Consider the following 15216-nt stretch of genomic DNA (forward strand, 5'->3'; position numbering starts at 1 on the left):
TCTCATGTTTATAAACATGTTTGTAAATGATTATAAACATGAAACAAGTGATATTTCTGGGTGGTATTCCTCTGGATATCGTGTATGTTGTCAAGCTTGGAACACTTACCTGGAAAAATCATTATTGCTCAACATCCTGTGATGGAAAAATAACTGCCTATAACATGAATGCTTTCTTTTTGGTAGGAACCAGGTTAAAGAGAAATGTGCCTCACCTTTTGCAGGCTTCGATTGTTCATTTCTGGCTTGCTTTTTATTTGGCATTTAATACTTCTCACTTTATTTTTAGTAAGACGCTTTGTATGTGGCAGTCATTTTCTCACATGTGCTTTTGTGTTGCATGATTTGTCTTATGGTCCTGTGACATTTGAAAATTTGGTTATGATGCCTCTTGGCAGAAGCTGTTAATGACAAAGAATTTGTAATGATATATAGCTATAATTTTGTAATATGATTAAGCCATTGAGTCTACTGCCAGTAGCAACAGGAAATGAACATTGATTCAAGGTGAAGTTGTAATCAAAGACAACTAAGACACGTATATTTTACTTGTGGGGTTTTGGCCAAAAAATTCTGTAGAACTCTAAGACACGTAAGACAACAAGAAGGAAGGAAAAACAAAGTTGATGTGAGTTACTTTCTGAAGATTTTGCCCCCAAGGGACATTCAGCAATGTTTGTAGACATTTTTGATTGTCACATTGGGTGGGTTGAGGGGAGCGTTGCTACTGGTATTTAGTGCTTTTATAGCCAAAGATACTGCTAAATGTCCTACAGTACACAAGATTGCCCCCTACAATAAATAATTTTGGGGCCCCAAAATGTCAATAATGCAGCTATAGAGAAACACTGATTTAGACTCTAAACCTATAAAGGAAAAGTCTCTTATGTTATCTTATCATTATAATTTATGGTAATTCTAAAGCCTCTTACCCTGGTTTTAAGCATTAATTACTCTTCAGAGAATTCCTACAACACCTAATGGAAATATATTTAGAGGTGCATAAATAGGTATATTCTTATCTTCCCTTGAAAGGTGGGGACCCCAAACTTAGCATCATGGAATTTCTGTTTGCCATATAAGGTTATCGGTGATTTTATATTTAGGAAATTTTGCTACATGTTGTTCCTTTTTGATCCCTTAGTTCCTAGATATTCATCTATAAATTTCCTGACATTGTGTTCTAAAAAAATATCGTAACACTAGTCCCTGCACTGTGGGAAAAGAAAATAAGATTTTAGTGATCTTGTTTTATAATCTACTCCCTTTTTCTTAAACTTCCCCTTCTTTCTCTCTTCACCCTACATGCTATTTAAAAAAATTCTATTCAACTGAAAATACAACATAATAGACCTGTAGTTTTTTGGAAAAATCCAAATGCAGTTTTAAATTGGAGCTTTTGCAAATAAGGAAATACAAGGGTAAATGAACTGCAAGGGAATTATTTGCTAGTAAATAGTATCTCAGTTTGCAGAGGTAGACAGGTAGGTGTTATGTGCATTTTAGAGATGTGGAGAGAGAAACAGATGCCACAGCTTTCCCAAGGACCTGCAGCTCCTGAGTTGCTAGAATCAGACTAGGGTTTCGTACAATGAGGTAATCCATGGAGACTGCTCGGCGGTTGTTGTTGGCACACAGTAAGCCCTCAGAAGTTTAATATTATGCTGTTAACTCTGATAAGGAAGGAGAGAATTCTTCATGATCTGGCTGAAAGACTCCTACACTCAAAAAGTTCTCGATTTTATCAGTGTGGCCTGGGGTGACCTCTCTAATTTGAAACTGCTTTGGCAGTTAGTTTTCAGTAGATCTCTAATGAGCATATTTGCCTTAATAAGAATAGTTGGTGTATAGCAACAGATGGTTATTGAAATGCCATCAACATAACCTGACCCATTATTTCTCCTAACGACTCCTTCCTGGCTTAGCAGACAAGGAACTGAGGCTGAGAAAAGTTAAGTGGTGTTAGGTGGGGGTGAAAATTGGTGCCTCTGCTGGGTCTTACTTCCTGTCTCATTCTGGTGCCTGGCTCAACCTGTATGGAATGTGCCAGGCTTTCTAGAGGTAACTTTATCGATCCCAGGGAACACAAGGGGCTCATATTCCTGCCTTCCACAGGGACTTGTCTACTCTAGCCGTTGTTTGACTTACTTTGTTCATATTGGGGGGACCTCCTGTGTGCCAGGCTCTGTGCTTTGGGCTCCCCGGAGGGTGATGCAGCCTTTGCCCATGGTGATACCATGTTTTCTGAAAAGACACATGTTAAGGTTTCATAGTGCAGGAGGGTGAGGGCTGAAAGGGTCTGGGCCAGTTGAGACTGTCCAGCCTTCCTCCCACCAAAAGATTACTTAAAATATTTACATTTCCAATTTTGTTCTGGAACTTATGTAACCTCATGTGTTGGGCATCCACATTCCCCTCGTACCTTCGTCCTGAAAAAATTTTCTTTTTAGTGAGTCTGTTATTGTATTAGTTCATATAGTCTTATTCTTTGCAGTTATGACTTGAGTTTATATTCTCAAATCATATGATGATTTTTATATAGTCATACCTAGTTAATTATATATGATGTTAACAGCTCAATATATAATTTCATATATGTACTCATGTATGTAATTCCTTAATATTCTTGAATAAATCCTATAAAGCTTTCTATATAAAACTTTGGGGAGGAGCCACAATTTCTTACAAAATTAGAAACATTTCATAGCTAGTTTATTTTGCATGATTAAATATGCTAAATCATACCTCATTCTTACCACAGATGTTAAATGAGTGTGTCCTGCATGCCCTGTTAATGTGTTTTCCTTCCAGGCAGCATGTGAACTTGTGAGGGAGGAAAGCTAAACATGCATGCATGCTTGCACACTACATATGACATAATGCTGAGTGTTAAGTGCCACAAGAATGGTATAACTAAAGCATCGCTTTTTGCAGGAAGACTTTATCAAAGTGGGAGAAGATTATCTAGGTCATTAGGACATTTACGAGCACCTACCGGGGCTGGGCACTCTTTTTAGGCGCTGGTGATACAGCAGCAAACAAGTCAGACAAAATTCCTGCTGTATAATCTTACAGGGCGAGGCAGGTGATGTGTAAATAACCATACAATTCAGATGGTGATAAATGCTATGGAGAAAACGAGGGATAATGTGAGTCAGGGGAGAGGGGCATTAGCTCGTCTTGTAGGGTGGTCAGGGGAGGAAACCCCCGAGGTAACATTTAAGCAGCTGACGGGAAGTGAGAGATAAACCATGTGCATATTCCGTTGAAGAGCATTCCAGGCAGATTAAGAGCAGGGAGGGAAGAGGTTGGGCCTGAGCAGGGAAGCCAGTTGGCTGGAACAGTGTGTGTGAAGGGGAGCTCAGTGGGGACAAGAGCAGAGAGGTAGGCAAGGGGCCAGGTACTGTCAGACATTGAAGGTCTTGGAAGAACCTGCTTTTAACTCAGGTGAGATGGGAAGAAACTGGTGGGTGCTGAGTGGAGTCCTGTCACGACCTGAGTGCAATTTCAAAAAGGTCCTTCTGGCTGCTATGTTGAGAATACGCTGTTGTGCAGAAAGTGGTGGAAGCAGGGAGACTGATTATTGTAATAATCCGGGCAGGAGATAGGAGGGCCTGGATCAGGATGGCAGTGGTGGAGGTGGTGAGGAGTGGTTGCCCCTAGATATATTTAGAAGGTAGAGGGACAGGATTTCCTGATGGGATCAGTTATGTATAAGAGAATGAGAAATCTGGCATGACTTAAAGATCTTTGGCCCAGGGCTTCCCTGGTGGCGCAGTGGTTGAGAGTCCGCCTGCCGATGCAGGGGACACGGGTGCGTGCCCCGGTCCGGGAAGATCCCACATGCCGCGGAGCGGCTGGGCCCGTGAGCCATGGCCGCTGAGCCTGCGCGTCTGGAGCCTGTGCTCCGCAACGGGAGAGGCCACAGCGGTGAGAGGCCCGCATACCGCAAAAAAAAACAAAAACAAACAAACAAAAAAAGATCTTTGGCCCATAATACGAAAGGATGGAGTTGGCTTTTGTTGAGATGAGGAAGATGTGAGACCATGTTTTTGGTCTGTCAAGTTAAGTTTGAGTTGCCCATGAGACTTCTAAGCAGAGAATGAACAGGAAGTTGCATGCACCCAACCAGACTATAGTCTTGCAGGGATCCTGAGGAATGAGTGGCATTTAAAAAGGCATATATACTGGTGAAGGGTTTCTAAGTTGGAGGGAAGAGTTCAGGAGAGACCTTTACTGGATTTGGAGCCTGGGTGATAATTTAAGAAGCTTTTAAAAAAGTCTAGGTAAGAGTTGACTGTGCTCTGATCTAGGGTGTTGGCAATAGAAATGGAAAGAAAAAGACACTGAATAAGAGGACTTGATAACTAGGGAGAAGGGAGAGAGAAAGGTGAAAAATGGTTCTTCGGTTTCAAATGTGGGTAATTGGGGGCAGGTAGCATCACTGATAAGAGGAAAAGCAGGTTTGGAGACAAAATTGAGTTTGGCTACATCAACAATAATCATGTGTTTAGTAAGTTACCATTTACAAAATCCTTTCTAGGTATTATTTCCATTATCCTTTTACGGTGGCCGTGCAGAGATGTTTATTTAACGAGCAATTGGAATTGACTCAGACTGGGCCTAGGCCGTGGATTTGGGGGAGTCATTTACATAGAGAATGTAATTGAATTCCTGAGCTGGCTAAGGGCAAGCATGTTATTAAAAAAATGTGGTGATGGCAAAGTCTTGGGGAAGGCAAACTTAGGGGCTCAAGAAAGAGAGGGAGAGTTACTTAAATAACTAAAAGTGGAGTCAGTTACAGTGAAATAAAAATTTAGAAAGATTGGTAGGAAAGAAGATTTTGGGCACCCCACGTTTGAAAGCTCTGTGTCTCTCTCTTCTTCTCTCGTTCCTCCTAGCTGCTACTCAGTATTCAGATCTGACACCTCTCTTTCCTGGAGCCCTCCCTCAGTCTCCCTTCTCTGGTGTAGCTCACCATACCCTTCTGTGTGCGTGTACAGCACACGTGCCTCATGGGCGGCACCCCACTCTCCTCAAACTACCCTAACTTGAACTCTTTGACACCTAACCCGCAGTACGTCCTCACGGCAGGGGTCACACATGGACAAAACGAAAGCTGCCTTAACAAAAAAGAGGATTATAATAGAGGTTATATTGTAACTGGCTATTGGAAACCACCTGTGGTCTTTGAGACCAAGCCCAGTGCAGTAGTGGGGCGGATGTTATAGAATCTTTGAGAAGCAGTGGCACATTTATTCCTGGTATTGAACTTGAGGAGAAAATATCAGGTAATCGTTAAATTATTTAATAAGTGCTCAGAAAAGGCAGCCAAACCTTAAAAGATTATCTCTGGGGGAGATAGAAAAATAAAGACAGGTGATTCTAGGGACTAATAATTATTTTTTTCCTAAAGTAATCTTTTTCTGCATCGACTACCTAAATATGAACATTGGGTTATTTTTTCAGACTTGTTCAGGGTTCATTTAGCCATTTTGTGAAAGAATTCACGCTTGACTTGAGTGCTAGGCTCTTGTTTCTGCGTTTTGGAAAAACACCATTTATCTCTGTAGTGCTATTTCTGTGATATTATCACGAAAGCATCTAGGTAGTACTGCAGAATTTTAGATGGAATTTCCAAATATAAGCCCAACCTTCCAGTTTTACCTTAAATCCGGTCACATGAACCTTGGTTACCATGGGTATTTTTGTCGTAGGAGCAAGTCCATGAGTGATGTCAGCGCAGAGGATGCTCAGAACTTGCGTCAGCTGCGTTACGAGGAGATGCAGAAAATAAAGTCACAGTTAAAAGAACAAGATCAGAAATGGCAGGATGTGAGTATTATTTTTATTGGGAGATGGGGAGGCAGGGAGGATGTATTTGTTTGACTCTTCCTTCTTTAAAAAGAGAGTCAGTATACTCAAGGGACGATTTTCCTTGCTATTCCAGATTTCAGTTCTGTAGAAAATGTGATGTTTTAACCATTTTGGTCTATTACTGCTACATATCTTAAAGGCCATTGTGTAAAACGGAAGCTGTTTGTCTTCTAATATTTTCTGTGAGTTCTCAAAAATGAGAAGCTGCTTCTGTGCAGTATAGGTAACTTGTTTACTTGCTTTGGTGGTTGAACTTGGCGTATGACTGTTACCGATGCTCATGAAAGGAAACACTTTGCTCAAGGTTTAGGGAGAACAGGGGAGCAGAGGGTCCAGCCCAGAGACTGGGTATCAGCAGGGAGAGAGGAAAGGGTTCTTAGAGTTAATAGGGGAGGTTTGGGGAGAAATACGAATTATAACTCAGTAATATTTTGGTTGAAAAAGCAGTTATCTAATGTGAATCAAAATTAGGTGTTTTTACAGCAATGACATTTGGATAAAGATTTAACCTTTAGTTTTGTCCCCGGCAGAAGGGAACTCTACCCTTTTAAAAAGCGTTAATTGTTTTACACCAAAGGAGTGTAAAGAAATACGATAGATAAACTACACAGAGCAGACCCAAAGAAGTCTGAGGACAACCTTTTGGTAAGAGGGTTGAGTGGTAGCATAAACAAAAGGGCTAGAGATAGTAAATCTTAATTTTCCAAGGAGTTAAAGATTACATAATACAGATGAAACCTCTGCCTTGGCCATGTTTCTAAATTCCAGTTCCTCTTTTATTTGGGAACGCATTTTAATTGTCAAGAAACAGAAATTCAGTGTCAGTTTGCCAAAATGCATGATGACTGAGGCTGAAAATGAGAGGTATGGAGGGTTTATCCCTTAGGTTAAGTCAGACGAAAATTCACGCTGGTTACCTTGTAGGACTAATGTGCACTGCTTTTGTTCTTTCTGAAAATAGTTCATATGGATTTCAGGCTGTTTTTAGAAGCAGGAATGGCCCTGTCTGCTCCCAAAGGGTATATATGTGCCCTGGGGATGAGTTTCCTCTCAGTTTGAGAAGCTTACATGAGCTTCTGTTGGGGCTGCAGTGCCACTAGGAAGCATGGGATTTCTCTGTTTTGATGACATAGAAAAGTTGGTACCATCCAAACTGTCTTAACCCCTGGGTGTCAGAACCAGCTTAGGCTGCTAGGACTAATTTTAAAGGAGAATTAGGTTGATTGTCCTGGGGTCACCCAGCTAGGTGAGACTTAGGTTCCTGGATGTATGGAAAGCAGATGTCCACTTGTTCCCGTGTAATCCTCCTTACTGCCCTGTCTTTATGAGGAGTTGACCCGCTTTGAAATCACATACTTGAGGCTGGCTTCCCCATTAAAGCCTTTCCAAACTCCGCCTTCCCCTGCCTGGGATAGAAGTGATCACTTTCTCCTTTGGATCCCTGCTCTCTCACACAATCCTATCACACTCATTGTTGAACTTTATTTACCTGTCTGTCTTTCCCTCTAGACTGAGAGTTCCTTGAGGGGAAGTGCACCTTATTCATCTGTGTTTGTGGCCCCCTTGTCTCAAAGTAGGGATTGAACTCAGTATTTGTTAAATGTATGCTTCTACGTTTAGCCATTTTACAGTCGCGTTTCTCTTCCAGTCTGACTAGTGAAACATGTCATTTTGTGTAAGATTCAGATTATTGGAGTGAGATGGAAATGAATTTGAAACAGTTCCTGATCTTCTCTGACCTGGCATCTAATTACAAGCATTTAGCATTCTTTGTGAAATGGGCAAGTGAGGCAGGCTACCTGGGAAAACAAAAATGGGGCCTATCTTATTAGGTCAGGGCTTTTAGACAGATACATGAGATAAAAGGCTTGGTACAGAAACGCTGGCTATAAAAAGCAAAATTAGGGCACCTTGGCATCAAAGTTGTAGTGAATAGTTTCAGCGATGTAATGGGATCCTCTGGCGCGCTCTCACTGCTGGAGAGGGTGTGTAGAAATTCAGGTGTGCCTGTGCTGATGTGATTTTCTTCTGTCAGGACCTTGCAAAATGGAAAGATCGTCGGAAAAGCTACACTTCAGATTTGCAGAAGAAAAAAGAAGAGAGGGAAGAGATTGAGAAGCAGTCGCTTGAGAAGTCTGAGAGAAGATCTAAGACATTTAACGAAATGCTGCAGGACAGGTAATGAGGCTGAATGCATCTCAGGGTTGGAGATACCAGTGTTAGAAATAGATATTTTGTGTAAGTGTAGTGGGATGTACATGTGCACCAATATTAAATTGTCATTAAATGTGCATAACCTTCGAGCATTTTGCTCTGCAGTGAAAAAGCAGAGCATTGCTGTAATAAGTAGTGACTTGGATTAATGAAAGAAATGAGTACCTAAGGGTGGTGTACCTAATTTCTTCATTTTACACTGTATATTCACATGCAGGATTGGCTATATATGCAGAAAATAAACAACTTTTCCTCCTTTTAAAGTAAATTTAGGAATGGAATGGTCGGATAAAACCAGCTCTTACTCTTAACTAAATTGTGTAAAAGTATAGCAGAGTTCTTTTTCACGTCTTCGTGGTGCAATTAAAATTGTATTTTTAAAGGAAGACTATATAAACATCAGTGTGAGGGTTTGTTTTTTTTTCATTGCAACATAACAGGATAAAGGTCCAATTTTTACTTGCCTGTGGAGCAGTTACTATGTGAAACCTTGAGATATTTACAGGTCAGGGAGAAGGCAAATAGTCTTTAAGGATAATGTCAAAAAGGAAATGTGCTGTCAGGTGAAATTTAAGCAAAGCTCCTTTGTCCCCTAGAAGCCAGTGGTAAACACAGTTTCATTCACTTAAACGCAATGCAGTTGGCTTGAGAGGTACTCCTTACTAAATGGTAGCCGTGAGGCTGTTTCATCAGCCTCTCTATAGACAGGAATGGTGACTTTTAATCTGCAATAATTTTCCATGGAAATTCTATCAAGCTGTGTGAAATTATAGACTAACTTGATCTTAATGAAAGTCTGAGTCTTTTGTGGTCTTCTCTTTTTACGAAGCTATTATAAATTGTGTACAAGAGAACTCTCAACCCTGTTAAGAAATCCACATCTTTGGAGGGTTCAAATTGGTCGTCAATTAGTTATCGTTATAGTGTGTTAATTTTGGAAGCGTTATACACTTGTGGATGAAATTTTGAATAATCCCTTACTAAAGTTTTCTTATTAAAGTTTCTTTACAATTGCATATACTTCAGGGACCTTTTTTTAACCTCTTTAAGAAAAAAAAGTCAAGCTCTTAATCTTTCTTAGTGTGACATTAAAAAATTTGCATGTATTTATTCCCACATTCTCTTAATATTGTGTTATGATATGAAGTCAGTAGTCTTTTTGTTCCCACCCTTTTTTTTATGTTAATGACCAAAATAACATCTGTCTCTCCACCTCTGTGTGTCAAATGCCTAACTTTGTGGTTTTGGCGTTTCTTTCTGCTAAGGGAATCCCCAAATCAGATGTCTACAGTGACATCGAGGAGGAAACTGTATTCTTCTGATGATGGAGTGAATGAAGAAAAACTTCCCCCTATGCTGACTATGTCCGAAGTAAGTTCCCAGAGTGAGAGAGTAGAAGAGAAGGGAACCACTTATCCGACGGAAATTCCTAAGCAAGATTCTACAGCTTTTGCAAAAAGGGAGGCTACTATCACAGCTGAAATTCAGCTTCCTTCGAAAAGCCCCGTGGAAGAACAACGCCCAGCCTCTTTGTCTTCTCAGCATTCACGACAAATGGAGTCAACTCGAGTTTCAGCTGCTCTCCCTAGAAGTTACCAGAAAACTGATGCGGCCAGGTTAACGTCTGTGGTCACACCGAGACCTTTTGGATCTCAGTCAAGGGGAATCTCATCACTCCCGAGATCCTACACGGTAAACGTGTTTCTACTTCACTTAGTCTGTTCGCCAGCGCAAAATACCGGTGAACTTGTGCAGAGGTTTGAGTTACAGATACTTGATGGGTAAAATGTATATAACTTGTATATAAAGCAATTGTATTTTTACCAATTTAGATTCAATAGACATTTAATGCTTAAAATATAGCAACGATGCAGAACTGATTAAACTTTAAATTCAATGAAAGTCGAGCTGATACATTTAAAAAAATAAGTAATCTACATTCTAAGGCAGAGCATTTATTTTTTAGTGTCATATTTTCTCAAATATATCTTTTGTAAAGTATTAGGTTGCACTGTATGAAGTTGCCAATAGTCAGTTCTTTTTGACCTACAAAACAGCAATTTCATGTGGTTTAACCTAAATATTTTCAGGTGATTATGCACAAAGTTCTATTTTTCCTGATTTCCCACTTCATTAGAACTTGATATATTTGATTATAGTTATTAAAATGTATCTCATGGTTCAAAAAATACATATTTTTATTGGGGTTTTAAAGGATATAGACTCATTTGCCCTGAGAATGAAGCAGGGCTGAAAGTGAGTGTATTATTTTGAATTATTTAAAAGGAAGCAATACAGTCTTGAGCACATTGGTGTTCAAATTCCTTTTACCTCTGCCAATGAGGAATCCTAAAATTTGAAAACAGAAAAAAATTGATTAAAAAAATTCAAGATGAGGGAAGCCTGCCTACACTAGCCAGAAAAACCGCTGACCATTATATTAAGTAAATACAGGCATATTTGACAACATAAAAATTAAATTTATATGGTAGACACCATTAATGTAGTCCAAACGACAATTTATATAGGCTCAGAAAATATTAGTAAAATGTATTTTATATATAGGTTTACTATCCCTGAGATTTAAAATGCAAATTGATAAGGAAAGATAAACAGTAGAAAAGTGAATATAGAAATGGTTCAAGGGAGAGGGAATTTAAATGGTTGGTAACATAAAGTACATAGAAGCATGTTCAGTCTCATTAGAGCAAGAATGAGCTGTACAACTTTTCACCCATGAGATTGACAAAGATTTAAAACATTCAAAACGTCTAGTGTTGGCAAGGATGCAGGGACAGAGACATTCTTATACATTACTTTGGGAGTGCATTGCTACAATTTTTAAAGATATATATATATAAATTATATTTTATACTACATACATAAAATATTCTTTCATCCAGCAAGTCTACTTTTGGGAATCTGTGCTATAAAAATATTCTGGTTATAAAAAGATGTGCAATATTTTTGGTACACTTTAAATGACATTGAATGCATATCAAATGAATAAATTGTAGAGATCCATAGTGTGAAGTATTCAGTTGATCTAGTTTAGATTTCTGTCTGTTGACCTGGAGTGATGTAGATGGTCAAAGCAAGTTTCAGAGGTCTGTTTATAAAATAAACACTTCTGTAAAAAATAACTACTCCTACCACTTCATATGTACGGATCTGTTAGTGTGAAACCATGCTCCAAGCTTTTAGTAGTAGTTACTTTGCTGAGGGAGGTATATATTACTTTCATTACTTTAAAGTATTAATTTAATGTATATGCTTTTTAAATAGAAATCTAACAGAATACGAAGTTTAAAATGATGTTTCCTATTTAGATGGATGATTCTTGGAAGTATAATGGAGACGTAGAAGGCATTAAGAGAACCCAGAGCAGCTCGGTCAGCATCTCTGTGCAAAGACCTGACACGAGCCAGCTTGCGTCCAGCGAAACAGCCAGCGAAACAGAGGCATCAGCACCCAGAGAAAGTGTGATGAGGCTGCTCTCTCCTACACCCACCTTCTCATCTCCTTCCCAGGGCCAGGCTGCCACTTCGAAAGGCACGTTATCTTCAACATCTAGCCCTGATTTAACGTCTGAGCTTGGAGAAGGGAGAAGCTCACAACAGACAGAGGTCTCAAGATCACAGGTGGGTTTGGGAAGGCTTTTCAATCACCTGCTGCCCAGAAACATAAGTAATTAAATCAGGAAACCACGTTTCTAGCCTCTAGGCACTACAGTCTGGGCTGATAATGTAGAAAATGACATTGCATTGTATTTGTAACAGATCTTGGCGGAAGTAGATCTCTTCCAACTCTGAGTTGATGGATCCAGATGACCCTTGTGATATGGGTGTATGGAGACTTTTTGGACCCGTCTCCCTGGAGTTGGCTGGCTTTGCTCTCTACTCCCCGTTTCAGCAGCTGTTGCCTTGCACCGTTAGCACTCAGTAGTCCGGGTTTGGGTGCAGGAGTCACTCAGGAGGTTTTAGATGCAGGTCTAATAGAAAATGGGCAATAAAAGCCCCTTCTCAGGGAAGTGAACTGACCACAAGGAGAAACTGGTACACATGAGAGGGGAACTTCTTTCTCTACCATATGAAAAATCCTAGTGACTTTCAATACTAATTTGTACTTTGGGAAGCCTGGAATTTTGTACCACTCCTTTTCTTTTAAGGGGAATACTGAGGCTTAGTTACAGTATGACAATTGCGTTCTTTAACATTTGGAGTCCAAATAAAGTATACCATCAGATGAAGAAGGACTGGGGGCATTTGTAGTTTTTCCTACTTAAAATCCCACAGTTGACTTTAAGAGAATTGTTAGGTAATGAATGTTCTTTTAGTTATGTTTTACACATAGGCTAAAGAGTTGTTGCTTGTCTAGAGAAGAGAAAGAAACTTTTCTCTTTTAGAGAAAAACCTTCAGTAAGCAATTTGATAGTTGTATGAACCCCTTAGTGTGGAGATGCTTTTATGGTTCTGTGGCTTAGTCTAGCATTTTCTGATGCCTTACTAAAGTGTATTTTTTCCCCAAGGCACAACATCAAGTATATAACTTGGCCCAAGTTATATTAATGAAATATCTTTGTGTAAAATATGATACAGCATATTTTAGTATCATTAGTTTTTATTAGTACAGGAAAGCTTTACAAGTTTAAAGTAAGCTTTTTTTCGTTGTGATTATAAAGTACTCTGTGCTTGAGAAAACTTGGAAATGCAGGAAAACATACATAATAAAAATGACTTGGTAATCTCATCATTTAGAGATATTCTGTAGCATTTAGATATATTTCTTTCAGTTTTCCCATGTATATTTACAAACATATCTAAATCCAGTCTCTTCAGGTTGCTAAAATCATTGGTTGTGAATTATTTTTTTAACTTCACTTTTAAAGAATTGGGAATACGTAATTAGCATCATAAGTCTCAGTGGATGAGGACAGTAGCCTCTGTTATACTTGGGGAACATAAGGTACCATGGATGAATAATAAAGAGAGAAGCAAGGTGTCTTCTGTTTTATGGACTTGCCTGTTTGCCTTCGCCTTTTCAAATAGCAAATCCCACGAAACAGCCTGATTATTGTACTGTGTGCTCAGTGGTGGTAACTCCTTCAGGGTGGCAGTTGACTAGCTGCATCAGTGGATTAAGAAAAAGAGGGTGTGGGTGTGGCTTCCAGGTTAGAGCAGTTCAGAGGAATGTGAGTTAACATGGTGTGGTTTCAGGTTTTATCATTAGTGGATTTATGCTCTTTAGTCACCCAACTTGAAATGGAATGCTACCGGGCAAAGTTAGGCTTGACTTAATAAGTGGAGCAATCGGAATTCTTGAACAAATGTATATATCGTATGGTGACTTGCCTATCCCTGAGATGCTTGGTGTGTCCACGTCTGCACTCTGAGGAAAGTAGCTTATGTAGCATCACCCTGCTCTTGTCACTGAGAAGGAGCTGACTGACTTGGGAAAAGGGCTGGGAATGCACAAAACAGCCTAGGACCAGTATGGCCAGGGCATACGCAACACTCCTCCAAACTACCTAGTTCTAGGAGTTCAGAAAAACATGGTGTCTGGCTGAACATCTAGATGTCTTTCTCTTTTTTTTTTTTTTTTTTTGGTACGCGGGCCTCTCACTGTTGTGGCCTCTCCCGTTGCGGAGCGCAGGCTCAGCGGCCATGGCTCACGGGCCCAGCCGCTCCGCGGCATGTGGGATCTTCCCGGACCGGAGCACGAACCCGTGTCCCCTGCATCGGCAGGCGGACTCTCAACCACTACGCCACCAGAGAAGCCCGATGTCTTTCTCTTTTAATTGAAGCGTACTTGATTTACAATATTATATTAGTTTCAGGTAGACGTCTTGGTAGCTTTGTAGGAGAGTGTTCTTCAGGTCCTCTTCCTTACTCACACTTGTGCTGGCAGTGTCCTTTCATTTCTTCCTACAGCATCTCCCTTGATGTTGTTACCCTTTTCTATCCCTGCTTCCGCTACCCTAATTCCAGTCCTTTCCCTCATCCGTGCAAACACTTAGTAAATAGTCACGTCTTTGTGCATTCTACACAAGGCTGGCACCAGGTTAATTTGCATGATGCCGGGCTGGACTGGGTAATTTCTCTGCTTCAAAGCCCCCAGTGGCATGCTGTGGTCTGTTCAGTGAAGTTCAAAGCACTCAGGGGAACACCGAGGTCTCTCATGACTGTTCCCAAACTCCCTTTGTAGTGCCGAAACGGCTAATGTTTACTGAGTAGCTGCTATGCCGACCAGGCTTCGCAAGGCATTGTTTTATTTAATCCTCACAGTGACCCTCTTATTGCTGTTTTGTAGCCATGAAAATGGAGGCATGAAGTGGTCATGTTACTTGCCCAAGGCCATGCAGCATAGCGAGTGGTGGAGTCAGGATTTGAACTCAGTTAGTTTGTCTCAAGATTGCCTTCACTGCCCTGTGTTGTGAGAAAGAGAGCGGAAGTAGGTGATATCTAGCCACATGAGTCTGCTTGATATTTCTGGAACATACCCTATACTTTCATGAACACATCATATATATTTTTATTCTTATTGTTGCCCTATTTAAAAATGTTCATTTCACCCATCTCTGTGTTTTGAAGTTCTCCTGTTCCTTCAAAGCACAGGAGGCTCGGTTCCTTCATGGATCAAGAGATCGCCTCCCCCTTGTTGGAACTGAACTTCCTACCCTTGCAAGTTTCATTCACTGAATGCTTCCTTTTCCATATGTTCGTTTCTCCTTCTCTGGTATTGTTTATACCCTCCATAGCCTTTACCCATAGTTGGCACTTAAGTATTTATTGACTTGAATTACATTCAAGGCCTTGATTACTAGACTGAAGTATGAACTTGATTCAGCAGGTAATTTAGGTCTTTATAGGTTCTTTAAGATTAAGGAGTGTTTTAGGAATGTGAGCACTGTGATGCTATATAGAATTATTTGAAGGAGGCGAAATCTGGGGGCAGAGATGGGCTAGGAGCCTCTCACAGAATTGTGATAAGAAGGGAGTTCATGGCATAAAGAAGCAAAGACTTAATGAGGGAAGAGCTTAAATGACCTCGTTTAAAATCTGCCCAGGAGTTTCTTTCTCACCTCCATTGCTAGTCTGGAGTTCTGTTTCTCTCTCTTCCCTTTTC

At 40.2% G+C, this 15216-nt stretch overlaps 1 protein-coding gene across 5 annotated transcripts in view; it reads left to right on the forward strand.

Annotated features, from left to right (window-relative positions):
• Positions 1-15216, forward strand: part of LMO7 (LIM domain 7) — a 121684-nt gene that overhangs the window by 76936 nt on the left and 29532 nt on the right. For all 5 annotated transcript variants that reach the window (XM_059995636.1, XM_059995637.1, XM_059995638.1 and 2 more), the window contains 4 exons: positions 5718-5835; positions 7913-8055; positions 9357-9783; positions 11421-11732. In XM_059995636.1, the coding sequence (XP_059851619.1) occupies positions 5718-5835; positions 7913-8055; positions 9357-9783; positions 11421-11732 (1000 nt within the window). The remainder of the gene's footprint in view (positions 1-5717; positions 5836-7912; positions 8056-9356; positions 9784-11420; positions 11733-15216) is intronic.

This window comes from Delphinus delphis, chromosome 18 (genome assembly GCF_949987515.2).
Source record: "Delphinus delphis chromosome 18, mDelDel1.2, whole genome shotgun sequence".
Lineage (NCBI taxonomy): Eukaryota > Metazoa > Chordata > Mammalia > Artiodactyla > Delphinidae > Delphinus > Delphinus delphis.